Here is a 14984-nt window from a genome sequence, read left to right as displayed (position 1 = left end):
TTGGCACAGTGAATTAATGAATCTCCTGTGGGGAAGACAGGCTCAACCTCATATCTGTTTCTCATACCTCCTATTTCGCTGCTGTTATGTTAGAGGCCTTCACCCCTGAGAGCCTACTCATCTCTCTGTGGTTCTTGTGGTGCACATGGAACTAGTTAACTAGTTATTAGGCACCTGCTCGGCCTTCTGTAGGTGAAGGCCAGAAAGACAGAAGAAAGGATCCCCGTCTTCAAGACATTTACAAACAACTACAGAGGGGCGGCGTACGATCACGTACAGGAAAGGACAAAACACCTTCGAGTACCAGACCACAGGCCTCTGGGAGTAAAGACTAAGTTCATCTGTGAATCCCGAAAGGCTGGACACATAGAAAGTATTGGAAAGCATTCAGTGAATGTTTTTGAAGAGATGGAAGAATAATTACAAAGGAATATTTTAGATAGTGCAAAATAACATTTCATCCAAGGAAAATTTCTGTTTATAGCATTCCCTCCCTCAATTTCTTTTATACTGGGAGAACAGACTGCACTATAAGGTCATACATATATCTATAACATGGTCATTATGGATATGAGTATAATTCACTACAGCTTTGTTTGATAAACAGAAATCTATCCACATTTAGCTGACCTAATTAACCCTTTTGTATTAAGTTCTTGGCAATTCAGCCTAACTCATTATGTCTCTTTTAAAAAAATAAAAGCGAAGTCATTTTTACCCAAAGTATTGATGAATTATAAAATAGGCTTCAGGGACAATTCTTTATGTGCGATAAGTCATCTGATGCTTTCATATCAGTTATCTCTAATATTGCCACAGTGGCAGGATATTGCAGGATCAAAGCAAATTTGCAGGTCTGAATCGTGAGCGTTTCTCAGAACAAGCTCTCCTGCCTCCCCGGGTAACTGTGAACTGCGTGCAGATAAGCTCTTTAACATTCTCTAGCTGGACACATGGAGATCACTGTGTCGCAGTGCCCGCTTTCATGGTCGCCATCGTCAAGCCCCGTTGCTTGCCCTCAGCAGCCACTCTTGCTGCTTTGCAGCAGTTGCCTGGCCCTGGGCAATCCTCACGTTCCTCTGTATCCGGACTTCCTGTGTATTCACGTTTTACTGGTCTGGGTTTGGCTCTTCTGTAGTTCCACTCTGTCACTTCTAACTTTGTATGTCATTGTCTTTGGGGTGCCTGCCCCAAATATAGGTGGTCACCTGCCGTAGTGTCTGTACAGTGCTTAAGATAGTAAGGGGCCTGGATGTGTAGCAGATGGATAGGTGCACCTGGGACAAATGCACCATTGCCTGAGAGTTTTTATAGCATAGCCCCAATCATATTTGTACCTGCTCGGGGAGTGTACATCTGTAGTTTCTTGGCAGTGTAATTGGATGCAATATGGGATAGTCTCAGAGCTGCAATAGCCTTCCTCCTTTGTTCTGCTCACATGAGCTCTTGAAAATTCTTTTTTCCCCCTCGCTTTGCACACTACAAGTATATCATACTATTCTTTGAATAACTTGTTGGAAAACAGTAAATTATGTTCTATCTTGAATACAGAATTCTTTTTTCCCTTCGCTGCTTTCCAGATCTGCTAACTTCATCTTCTGAGGCCTTCCTCTGCCTCTCCCTGAAGGATTGAGGTTATCTGGCTAAGTAAATATGTGAGAAACGCTAGGGGCTTCCCAGAAGAAGAGAGCCAAAAAGGAAGAAAAATCCAGTGAGTGGTTTTGTAGTCTATATGCAACTCCTTTCAGATTAGCCAAGTGGCAAGACATTAGTATCTCTGCTTTAGTTTAACTAATTAAGGAACTTAAGTAAAGAAGAATTCATTCAGTAGGCTGTTGACAACCAGAATTCAGGGCCTCGGGACGTTTTCTCTGAAAGCGTCTGCCATATATGTAAGGCCAGAGTAGGACAACAGCTTATGGCTTAAGCCACTGCCGCATCTCTCTGGGACCAGATTTTTAGCAATGAGAACATTGGGCAGCTCTGGACACATCCTTGATGTAAAATCCAATTAAAGAACCTTCTTCACACCTGACAGGAAGATGTCACGTAAATTGCTTCCTTATCTCGTAAACCTCAGGATCAAGGAATATGCATTTGGGTAACATGATTTGAAAATGGTGGAAGTGCCGCTGGAAGACAGGTGTGGACCGGTTACATAACCAATAGTGAGTACAGGAAATGAGATGAGTTAACCACCGAGGATTTCGCTGGGCCACTGCTAGGAGTTACTATAAAGAAGCAGAGTCTGCCAGGGGAAGGCTGAAGGAGACTCGTGATATGCAGTGGAGAATGCCGCCCACAGAAGGGAATATGAAAAGTAAGGGGGACATAGATATTTCAAAACCCCAATGTTGGATTTTATCTTTTAGTTTCAGAGAATGTACTACAAAATAGAACCCCTATCACTTAAAATTCAGATGGACAGATAATTCTTTGTTCTAGAAAAAGATGTTACATTCCTCAGCTCACCAAAGTTAGCTTCTTTTCTGATATTGTGGGATAGAGAATCTAAAATCAAGAATGAATTTGTAGGAGTTTTAATCCATTCAACCGGTCAAATCACATACTTCACATGCTTAGGATTTACTTATGTGATGCTCAGTCAAGAATTAGGTAGGTCAGCTATTCATGTCACTACATTCTTTAAAGTCTTTTGCTCTGTTTAGCAAGTCAAGTCCTGTGTTAACCTAAGGAAGTGGGCAGTAGAAAAGGTGAAGATATTGAGGTTCAGGGTACCTGTGCCTTTTGCTAGTCCCTCTTTCGTGCTTCCTTAACACCTAGAGCTGTTTACCTCCCCAAAGAGATTAACTTGGATAGTGTGTACCTCAGACTATCTCAGAGGAATTTAACCCAAATTAATGTTTCTGAAATTAAAGCTAATTGTCTCCCTAATCCTGGTATAGACCATAAAGTATGAGATCTTACAATAAATAGAATGCCTGGAGCTCTATACTATGAACTGTTTCCTTCTTAATAATAGAAGTGCTGGCAGAATGGTAAGAACTGTCACTGACGGTGGACATTTCTCACATTCTCGCTGATGTTCTGGGAGTTTAGACCCTCACAGTGACTCTATGGTATAGGCAGTATTGTTATCCCAATTTCTCAAATTATAAACTGAAGCTTTCGGAGGTTAGGAAACTGGTCCCAGGTCATATAGCCAGTCAGTGTCAGCCCAGGATTAGAACTCCAGAACCCTCCCTACCACGATGCTGTACGGCTTCCGAGGCACCTCATTCTAGAGCCACGTAATCGAATAGATTTGGAATCATCTTGACAGCCATGTGGTCTACTATCCTCTTTTGCAAAAAGGGAAACTAAGGACTGGAATGACTCTGTGACTTATAGAAGGTCACATGTCTGGGTTATAACACAGCTAGAATTAGACCTGAGCCCTCCTGCAAACCAACCAGTTCTCTTCCCATTACACCATGCTTTGTCATCAAGTTTGAGTTTTTAAGAGGGCTTGAAAAAATCTTTATCAGTGGTCCTTAAAAATAAATGTTATCCCTCTGCCTAGGAGAGAGAGAGGGGGGGGCGGGGAAGTGGAGGAGAGAGAGGGGTGCGTGCGTGTGTGCGTGTGTGAGTGTACGTGTGTGCGCATGCACTGGGGGTGGTGTGGGAAACCTGGAGACTCAGAAGGCCCAGTCTCTGAGTTTACCTGCTCTGGGAACCCTGAGGTGTATTTGTTCTGGCGATCACCCCATCTTGCTTCTAGTAGCAGTAGGCCACAGCTGTCTACTCAGAAGCTAGTGAGAGAGATGCCTGACACATGTATCTGGGCAATCAACTACTCCTAGCTCCCCACTGCACAGCGCACTCACATGTGCATTCCAGCATCCAGTTTGCACTCTGCGCTTAGTAGCCATCCCAGCAGGACAGCCAGCCAACTGCAAGGAGCCCCAAGGTGGTTCCAGTGATTATGTGCGCTCACACAAAGGAAGGAACACCCTTTGAAAATGCTGGTCCTGCAGAAATCCATTTCCTTCATTCTTCCTCTCTTCTACACACTTTTATCCCAAGATCGTTCCTGTTATTTTTAAACATAGCACTAAAGAAGCTCAGCCAAAAGCAGCTGGAGATCATGAAATGCGAACTGTCCCCTACTGCTATCCGGAGGACCCCATCCTTCCAGGCTCCGACCTAGCAGGGACCAAGACCACTCAGGCTCTGGTAGATACCCTCTGCCCACTTCCTCCCTGGAGAGTCCCTCCCCCCTGCCACTCACCCACCCACGGAATCCGCACTTCATCTTTCTGGTCTCATCTGTGACATAGTCTCCCTTGCCAAGCATATTCTAAGAGCTTTACAAACAATAATGTAGTTAATCTTCATTACAACCCTATTTTGACCCCCATTCCACAAATGAAAACATGGAGCCACAAAAAGGTCAAATAACATGCCCAGAGTCACACAGCTAATAAATGGGGCCAACCTCTGAACCCAGTTGATGTGGCTCTAAGGAGTGTGCTTCTGACCACTAAGCTTGCCTCTCATTCTTCGCAGAGTTACATTTGTTGTTTATACATTTGTCTCTTCATGAGCATTGGGGTCATAACTCATTTGTTTCTGTGCCCCAGCAATGCCTGGACTGGGCCTGCTCATCACGGCCCTTCACGGCCCTCTAATGACTGGCAGGTCAGCCTGTACGCCACCACACTACATTCAGACAGGCTTTTCCACGCCGCAGCCATGATGTTGATCCCTTAAATCTCTTACCCTCTCCCAGCTTCGGAGAATGTCTTTATAAAATAGGAACGATACTCTGTGAAGTGGCATTTAGTCAGATGATGTTAGGACTTGGAATGACTGTAAGCTCTGTGTGGTCTACTCAGAACAGTTCTGTGATTTACACACAGTCGGCAGATATAAAACTTTATAAACTGTGAAGTCCTATGTAGATCTGCATTGTTACTCTGATACATGGGAAACTGCCCGCAAGAGAAAATACAGATTCTTTTTCTCAAAGATACATCAGCTATCACTCTAAGAAATGTCCCCTCTGATATACCTCAGGAAACATGTATACAGTATATTTACCTATACATATATGTACATATGTATATACATACTAATAATTGCTCATTGCTCAGAAGATTTCTGAAACTCTTCTTTCAGAATAATCTTTAGAGTATGTCCTTGATGGTTGGCAAATCTCCCTCCTTTGGCAAGAAAACTTAAATTTTAGGTCTGGCTACAAGTCAAAGCCAAATCTATTAAATACAGTAAGAACAAACAGTATGGATAAATGTGCTCCTTCAAAGTGCTGATGCTTTCTGACCTAGCTGGGTAAAACCCTTTCTATCTACATGAGGTAAGAGGGAAAAGTAACAAGATAAATTTCTCACATGGTTTGTAAGATGATGCTTAAACTTCCACAAAGGGCATCAGGCCACATGGTTCTTTACAGCTGAGGAAAACAAATATTACAAATATGGATGTGATCTTGTACGTATTGTTAAGTATTGTGTGTCTATCAGTTAATAATATTAATGAATAGACGCAATTGGAAGAAAACCAGAAACTACGTAGGAGGAATTTCAGACAGGAGCTTTGAGGTGTGAAAGTGGGATTTACTTAGGCTGTGCAATGATTTTCCCAAATTCAAACATCTAGACCCTCAGAAGCTCTTGATTTAGTGGCATTCTTGAAATAGGTTTCAAGGATGTTGGCCAAGGGACTGCCTATGGCCAAATGAAGCTTTTGAAGGAAGAAACTAGGAAACCTATGATAAGCCAGGTACTTATGTAAAGTCTTTATACATAATCTTCACAACCTCCCTAAGAAATCAAAACTATCCCATATTACGCATGAGAAAACTAAGACTCGAGGGTGTGTCACTGGCCACAACATCACAAGTTAGTGAAAAAACAACGAAAAAAAGCAAATGCACTTCCATCTACTTCATCACAGAAACAAAAGCAGTCTGCATTTTCAGAATATTTAAATGAGTGAATGTTTTTATTGCTGCGAAAGCTCTGTAAAAAAAAAAAAAAATGGATGTAATAAATCTGTTCTCTTGGAAACCTCACTGGCAGCTGCTCTTGGCTGGGGCCCTTTTTGGTAACTGCACTTCGCAGCAAGCAGCCTTTTTGCACTTGCTATCCAATATCTCCATCAAAGCTGTACTCAGCTGGCCCTGAATATAGCTATTAATAGAACCGTGGTCACTTTCTCTTTGGATGTCTTTTTTGAGAGGGCGGGAAAGAGACTCTGTTGAAAACTCCTGGAGGAATCAAAACTCGTAACAGCCCCCTTTTCTTTTGCCTTCCTCCTACCCCTTTAAAGTCATGTTTATTAAATCATACTGTGGTGTCTCCAACTGAAGAGCTAAATTCAGTTTCTTAATCCTTCTTCATCATGGGTTTTTTAGAGAAATGAGTCCTTGGACCCATGCACATAAACAGACCTTCTCATTCTGCCCCAGGCTCCCAGACCTGGCAAGACTGAAGAAAGTTATGATTCACCTTCAGTTCTACCCTCCTAAGCCCAGCACCTGGAGCCAGGCCTAGGTCTGCAGCCTCCCCCTGCACACCAGTTAGCTTATCGCCTGGAGCAAGTCATTTGCCCTCCTTGGGCCTGCCTTTTGTTTCTTCATTTGAGGAAACAAGGAAATGGAGGAAATGAAGGGATCAGTGACCAGCCCTGTCTCATGCTGGCTCTCCTCTCTCAAGCCAGTCACTTACTCTCCCTGAGACACCGAGGCCACAGTTGTGAAAATGCAGTGATTCTAAATGGCAGAATCCAAGCATGAAAGGCTTATGTATGGCAGTCGTAATGATCTTGAAAATGAGTGTTTGGAAACTGGCTGTCTCTGTGATGCCTCACAGCTCCATTTGATATGATTCGCATCCCCGCAAATTGCAAACACCATTTCCTAATTTCTTCTGGGAGTTCATCAGACCCCCCTAAGGGGAGAACAGACCTGCTTATAGCTCTCTCAAGTCTTCCTGGTCCCTGGAATGAGGATTGCAGGAAAGAGATTTAAAGGAAGTGCCAGAGTTTTCCTTTGTTTTGTTTTCACCTGTAGTTTTCCCCAGCATAAGCCAGGCACAGTTGTCAATGCTTGGTTTTCTCTGATTCTTCTCCAAGACACCGTGCGTCACCTCTCCAGGCCCTTATGGGCCCCTTGCCCCCTGAACTTCTGTTGTCACCTGGAGTCCAGATCACAAAATCATCACTTAATAAAAATAAGAATTTCTATTTTGACAACTTACAGTGAACCCCAATTGGGGCAGATGTTTTTTAATGGCAATGGTTCCCAAACTAATCTGTCCTTGAGAACTGCCTAAGGAGCTACAAGACATTACGGATGCCTCTGTCTCACTCCAGAAATTATGATTTAATTGGTCCAGAGTGTGGCCTGGGCTTTGGAACTTAATAACACTCCAGGTGATTCCAGTGTGCACACAAATGTGGTAACTCCTGACTTAATTTTAGATCACTTTGAGATAAGAACTAAAATCATCCCTCTTTATAGATGAAGAACTGTAAGCAAACTTGAGTGACTTACCTAAGCTCACATTAGCCTTAACAAGAGTCAGACTCTGCGTTGTCTGCATTGTCTGTGTTGTCTAAATCCTTGCTACTCAAAGTGTGGTTTCCAGACCCGCAGCGTCACCTGGGAGCTTCGAAGAAATGCAAACTCCGGGACCCCGCATCTTCAGACCTACTGAATCTGAAGCGCCGGGGTGAGGTGCAGCTTGTCGTAACAAGCTCCGCAGGGGATTGTGATTCCTGCTGAAGTGAGGATCACTACTCTAGCCATGTCAGGGTGCCCCGACAGTGACAGCAACGTGCTACTGGCCTGAGAAGCTAAGATCCAGCTCACCAGGGGTTCTCTAACTTTACTGTATATGAAATCATCTGGGCTGCAGTTAAAAATGACCCACCTCCGTGAATTTTTTTCAGGCAGTTAGAAATCCTAGAGAGTTATTCTGCTTTCTGTATTGTTTCTGAATTTTAAAGCCAACAGTGATCCCCAGTTGGAGGCAGGGACCGCAGCATGCTCCCCTACAGCCCTTCGCAGCAGGGCTCAGTAGCTGATACCTGATTGATGGCCGGATGGAGCCAGTGCTGGGGCATCCAGGTAATTAGCCTGATCAGGGCTGCGCTTTCTGGGCTGAAGGCTGTTGCCTCGATGATTAGCATGCGTGGCAGGCACAGCCTCTCCTAGACACTGTGCAGGTAACGACCGGCTGCAAAAATCAGCCAACCCTGGCACACCATCAGAGCAGAGAGTAGCGTCTGGTTCTGCTACAACCGGCTCCCCAAAACCACTGGTCTTAACATCTTTGTATGTAGGCTTTAGAAGCCAGGAGACGACTCAGATCCCAAACTCCCCAGACATGGAAAGTCTCCATCTACAAAGAAGCATATATTTGTCCTCCACTTTTTTATTTTAACTTGACACAAATCCAAGCGGTTAAAAAGATTCTAAAAGGAACCCAATTTAGAGAGGTTTTTAGTAAACTAAAACAGATGTGGCAAACCATTTCAAGATATGCCGGGAGATGAGATGAGGGGGCGGGATTAGAAATGGCTCGTCCGCCTCTTCTGGGCCCGCCCAGCCAGGTGCTTGCTGTGCCCTGGAGAAGTCCCTGCCTGTGGACACATTCTGTAAGGAAGCAACCCCGGGGCTTCCTTTCTCCTAATTACCCCTCATTTTAGGCAACCCGGGGGCGCGGAGTTAGCCGAGCTGTTCTAAGAAGACAGCTTTCTTTTCATGGTTCACTCGCTTTGCTGGGAGAGCGGTGGCACCTGTCCCCACCCCCGGGCGCTGCTGGCCCCGGGTAACCTCTGGACCTCGCGACCGCTTCCTGCCGCCGACGCGAGGGGGCGCCCGGCTACATCCGGCTGGAGGACACGCCAGGATTAGATTCGCCAGGGTACCCAAGCTTGCCCAAGAGGATTGGAAGAACAGCTCCAAAAAGAAACTCAGCCTTCCATACATTGCAGGGGGGCCTTTGCATTCCCTGACTCCAAGATGTTGAAACCCCTGCACTCATATCTATTGAAAATTGTGGGAGGTGGAGTCAGGAGATAAAATAGAAGGTGACCATGCAATATGCCTTACATCAATTGCATCCTAAAAAAGGTACTTTTATTAGAAAATATACACCGAGTGTAACAGATTGCAGGTGCAGGTGTGTGTTTTGTTCTCTTGTAATTTTCAGAGAAATACATGGGTTTTGAATTGTATATTCATTCCATACAGAATTGTTTAATTTTAGAAGTGTACATATATGTTCTATTTTTAGTTTCATATCTATCCACTACCCTCTGCTTGCATAATTGGAGTTACTAAAAGGTAAAAACAAGTCCTCCAATATAGAGGATACGCCGTCTCATACCATAGAAGCATCTCTGTTAACTAGCGTTTGGAAAATAATTAGATATTCTGTAAGTGAAAGCAGGGTTGCTATCAAATTAGACAGCTCCTCCAATATACCTTCTCTGCTCAGACTCACTTTACATCCAGGAAAGGAACTGGAGAAATTATAGGTCTCTTTTATTCTGGAATATTTTAGATCTGGCTCTGGTATCCATGATATAAATCTTTGAAATATTGTAGATAAGCCATAATTATAAATATTTATACTTTATAAAGTCACAGCTAATGTTCCCATGAAAAAAGAAAAAAGAAAAGATTCCCAATGGACACTAAAAATTTAATGAGGGCAGGGACTATCTTTGTCTTGTGCTACACTGTATCTCCAATTCCTGATGTGTCTGGCTTACATCTTACCAAGTAAAGGGAAAGGTAATAAGACTTATCTAGAACTGCACTGAATCAGCTGCCAGAAAGTTTCATAAGGAAGCAGCTAAGATAATGGCCATTGCTGTACCACACTAGGAGCATTAGTGTACCAAGGTGTTCGATATTCTGGGAAAGGTCATCTCAGTCCATATTTCTTTTTATAAACATTCCCAGTCGGGGATCTTCCTTTCTACACTGATCCTATCATTTTCTCTATGAAATTCAAGTCTACATGTATATAGTGCAAATTTGGTATGTACGGTACGTGATGCAGAATGTTGCAGGTTTTACAGAAATAGGTAATACGGTGTTGTTTACAAGCTGGGAGGTAATAAGCAGGACTCGGGCCATATAAGACGGGTGTCATACCAGCTAAACATGCCCATATTATAAGAGGATCAAAAAGAGAGCTCACATCTATAAAGGAAAGGCTCAAAGGGATATGGATTCAAGATACACTGAAGAATGGATAAAATTTTAGCTGGAAATATGTGGGTGGGAGGAGTAAATTCTAAGTAGAAAGAATAGCAGGAGTAGGAGTCTGGATCATGAGATGTTTGGGGATATGGCAAACCACTCGTTGCACATAAGAGATATGCGGATAGAAGGGAGGAGAGTAAAAGATAAGGATGAAAACTAGTTGTGGCCAAATAAAAAAGAGTCTTACATGCCAGGCTAAATCTAATTTCTATTTAATTTCATGAACAGTAATGGGAAATAAAAGCTTATCGAGCAGAGCAAGTAAGTGCCATTGGGATACACTTTGGAAGGGTCTTTCTGGTACTTGTGTGTATAGAATGTCCATGCAGGAAATTACCAGAGCCTGAACTAAGATTGTGGCAGAAGGAATAAAAGGTTGGAAAATATATTTGAGGGATATCTTAAAAACTTCTTAGATTTAGCAATTGGTTGGGTTTCGAGGAGGGAATCGCCAGGTTTTATGCCCAAGTGACTGGGGAAATCGTGATGTCATTAACATAGGGAGTCAGGAAGAGAGCAGTTGATGTGAGACAAAGAATTCTCTTTTAGGAAATGCCCACAAAAAAAGTTAGAAATCAAATTTAGCACTTGGAAAAATAGGGCCAGGATACAGAAGTTTATCCATGGAGACGTGGTGACAGAAGTGGATGAAACTGCCAGGAATTCAGGACAGAGAAGCAGAGGCTAAGGACAGCGACCCAGGGACCACTGCATGGCTCTGCCAGCCCCCTCCTGGGCTGGACCCCATGCTGTTCTGGAGTCTGGAAGAACTACAGGACAAGAAAACAATTTGCTAGGAGGGGCAACTCTAACAAATTTCTTCCACCTGAAAAATCCTTGGTTTAGAGGCTTCAGTAATATAGAAAGACTGTGTTTATATTTTACCAAGTTTTGTATATTGACTTTACTTAGATTAAAATGAATCTGTAATTCCAACTTGGGGAAACCACATAGCTACTTCCTTCTTCAGAAAAAAAATTTCTAATCTTACCATTGGCTTTGATTTTCTGCTCATTCATTCTCAAAAATGTTCAATCGATTTCTGAAACTAAGAGGAATTTAAAATTCAGAGAAGTTAAAATATTACAAGCTACCTCTATAGTTTATTTTTCCAGGCCATTCCCTGAGTAGACATAAACAGGAAATGAATGGTTACTGTAACTGGGATATTTACAGTATAAATACAATATGTTAACTTTAGACCATTTTCCTAGGCTTTACTCCTCCCATAACTCAAATTTTGTTTTTTTTCCTGGGAGGAGAAGAAAAGCATACATAATCTCAAAAAATAAACCTTGCTCTGGAGTGTACACCTTAACTTTTGTTTTTGTGTGCAAATTTTATCCTATAAATCATACTGTGACCCATCATTTGGGGAACTCAAAAAAAACCCTAAACCCTTTATTTCCTTTGTGTTTTCTAAAGGTCAAATGCTGCAAATACTGGCCTGATGACACAGAGATATATAAAGATATTAAAGTTACCCTAATAGAAACAGAACTACTGGCAGAATATGTGATAAGAACATTTGCAGTTGAGAAGGTAAGTTTTCACACTACGTACTTTGAAAAGCTATGGTCAGACATTAGTGGTTCTAGCCTCATTAACTTGTCTAGGATAATTCATACGTGGACACACCTGAATGCAGGTAGGCTCTATCTAATGATTTCTCCAGACGTCGTCTTACCCTCTGATTCTATAATAGCTCAGTTTCATCTTTGAAGCAAATCATTTCCATTTCATAAGAATATATTTTGCAACTAAAACAAAGATAATGCCTATTTCCTTTTTCTTTGTAACATAGTTGATATTGTTCAGCCCCTATCTCTTGCTCTCTCTTTGTTTACTGTTTGATAAATGCCTTCATGTTGTAGGTCCATATGGATTCTCTAGTAGTGAGTTAGTTTCAGTGTTGAGATGAAGGTGCTAACTCCTCCTGGAATCCCTCTGTTTCCTAAGGCTTTTCAGGCCTGTGATTTCATATGGGCTGGTGGATTTTCCAGGTAGAAGTGATCTACCTGGAAACATAAGTAGACAGAATACTCTTGCATGAACCAGCACCTTCATTCATACTCACTCTCATACTGGTTTTAGCCTTCTATACTTGCTGGTGTTGGGTCTTGAATGTTCTGCTTTGGCTCTCCTCTGCCTCATCCCATGTGCATGGATGGGGCTTCTTATCCGGGAAGTACTGTAGGGCATAACAGGGAATTTCCTTATTCCCCCTCTTTCTGCTGACATAGGGAGGGGCCGGAAGTGAAGCAAACTGCAGCCCATCCAGAGAAGTGTCACAGGTAGGCTGTGGGGAAAGTGAACGTAATGTGACTGAGAAGCACTCTGCCTTCCAGTCCTCATCTTGCCTTCGATTTTGTGTCTGAGGTCTGCAGACTTTTCTGTCAAGAGCTGATTCTCCAGAACTGAGCCCTGCACAGTTACGCTCGATGTAGCAATTGTGTCGTTAATTTTTCTGTGAAAGCTTGTACTCATTTAACAGTAGCAGGTCCCTGTGATGGACCTGGTTGTAAGTGGACTGGTGGGCAGTTAGCTCCTGCCCTTCCTCTCTACTCTTTATTCTCACGGTATCTAAATGCACTTTTATGAATTAACAAGACTATTTTTAGGAAATCAAGGAAATTGTAGTATCTGCTTTTTTGGCTAAATTTTACCCTTATGTTTTGAACTACCTATCTTGAGTTTCAAATCCATATTTGTCATGGAATCAAAAGGCCAAAAAGACTAGCTTATTTTCATCTGTTTCTCATACTATTTCTTTTTCCTTAGCCTACCTTTTTAATAAGCAGGCAGGAGGCTTGGAGACTTCAAAGGATGTAGAGTTCTGGTTGACTCAATTCTTCAAGTTCTGAACCTCACACTTTGATGTCAGTGTTTTCCCTTCCTAGGCAGAATTGGAGGCGGGGGAAGGTGGCGGGATATGGAGAGTTTTTGTATAGCTCTTGGCAAGAGCACTCATGAATAACTGCATTGAAACAGATAGTGATAAAAGACCCTCGATATTTTCTTTAAATCATCCAAAAGCCATCACTTAAACATGGAGTTCTTTGAACAGTAGTCAGCTCTCTAATAAGCTGAAAATGCATCTCAGTTGCTAAAGAAAGAGTTTGTTTGTTTTTGCTTTTTTTAACCTCTTATTATACTCTCCTACATCTCTAGCTGCTTCACAGATATGTATTAGAAATACCCAGTAGTTTTAGTCATCAGACAACCAGTGAAAAGGTGGTAGAGGAAGGAGAAGGACAAGCTACTTATTAAGGCATTTGGGGAAATCAAAGTGACATGTTAGTGATTTTCTAACTGGGCAATTGGAATCTTTAAGAAAAACAAATCATTAGTACATCCACAGAGCACTTCTTGTAGATTTTCAATGTTCTCATTAGAAGGAAAAGAAACTTTGAGAATCCTACAATTCTGATTCTATTTGGAGAGTATGTTGCATCAAGGGACCTAAGGAGAAAAATGGATTTGGGCTGTGCTCTGCAAAACAAGCAGACACATTGCCGTTTAAAACTGATGAAGCCCTGTTTTGCGTGGGATTATCAGCTTTCCTTTCCCTTGTAGCTGATGATGCAAAGCTAAATAGATTAAATATATATGGTGCCCATCGTATCAGCAAGAAGACAGCTCTAAAGTCTCCGTGGATATAGGCTGTCTGGTGAACCTATCCCCTTTTATCCTGGAGGAAAGGAAGTCTCTATGCAGGAGGTGTCTGGGATTCAGAGAAGACAGTGGAAATATGGTCCTGCTGTCTCAAAGAGAAAGTATGCACTGATTCATCCATTCCACAAATATCTACTAAGTACCTACTTTAGTCTAGGCACTATTGTATATCTTATATGGGAAAATGAAGTGAGTATCACTTTTTTATATGGCATTAATACTTGTTATAGTTAAAATAAACAAAAAAATATATAATCGATATCAAATTGGAAAGTCTTTGGGTTATGATCACTGATCATCTCTATGATTTTTTCCCTAAATTTATTGCAACAGCAACAGGAGAAACTGCCCTGTCAATGAACAAGGATGAAAGTTGGCTCAGAAGCGATTTCCTTTGCTAATCTTATCAATAGGGAACGTATAAGAAAGTGGAGGTTTATTTTGGGAAAAAGTTTTCTACATCTTCTAATTGACATTTACCTTGCTCAGAAAATGAGTCTTATATCAGTTGGGGGCCCATCTCATGATGGATAGAATTTGGAACTTGTGGATGTTAGAGCTGAAATCTAGCAAAGCTAAAAGGAGAAGTTCTCCAAAAAATAAAACAGTTTATGGGAGACATAAATGCCTGTTAGTCCTCTTTGGAATAAATAAATATGTATTATAAGCTTCCCCCACTTCATGGGCCCACCTCTGGCCCAGTCATCATGTATAAAAGCAGGGGAGCTCTCTAGGACTTTGGAGGGTGACCCAGGAACAACCCTTTATCTTCTGATGGAGACTTTGGGACTGAACAAATGGGCCATGGTTTCAGTGATTAGAAATATGGGCTCCTAAGCACCTACTAATACTTCTCTAGGGTCACAGAGCACATTTAGCAAATAACAGTGTTGATTTTCATTTATGACTCCTTATGGCTTAATTTTTTAATGCTTAAACTCCGTTAAAGAATAGCAGGATTGAAAAATAAAAATTAAAAAGAATAGCATGATTTTCAGAGTAATAAAGCTTCAGTATTTGTGAGTTATTAAACTAAGACATATTAATACACTGATAGCAAACAAGT

The 14984-nt window shown here is 42.0% G+C and overlaps 1 protein-coding gene across 7 annotated transcripts in view; it reads left to right on the top strand.

The window, feature by feature from the left end:
* Positions 1-14984, top strand: part of PTPRM (protein tyrosine phosphatase receptor type M) — a 691775-nt gene that overhangs the window by 650715 nt on the left and 26076 nt on the right. For 6 of the 7 annotated variants that reach the window (XM_016120972.2, XM_016120973.2, XM_016120969.2 and 3 more), the window contains one exon: positions 11669-11785. In XM_016120972.2, the coding sequence (XP_015976458.1) occupies positions 11669-11785 (117 nt within the window). Of the gene's footprint in view, positions 1-11668; positions 11786-12486; positions 12538-14984 lie in introns of all 7 variants that reach the window. The other variant, XM_036229038.1, reaches the window with a different exon arrangement.

The sequence above is a fragment of the Rousettus aegyptiacus genome, unplaced genomic scaffold (assembly GCF_014176215.1).
Source record: "Rousettus aegyptiacus isolate mRouAeg1 unplaced genomic scaffold, mRouAeg1.p scaffold_m13_p_12, whole genome shotgun sequence".
Classification (NCBI taxonomy): domain Eukaryota; kingdom Metazoa; phylum Chordata; class Mammalia; order Chiroptera; family Pteropodidae; genus Rousettus; species Rousettus aegyptiacus.
Note: the sequence above shows the minus strand (reverse complement) of the source record. Positions and strands in the feature narration are given on the sequence as shown.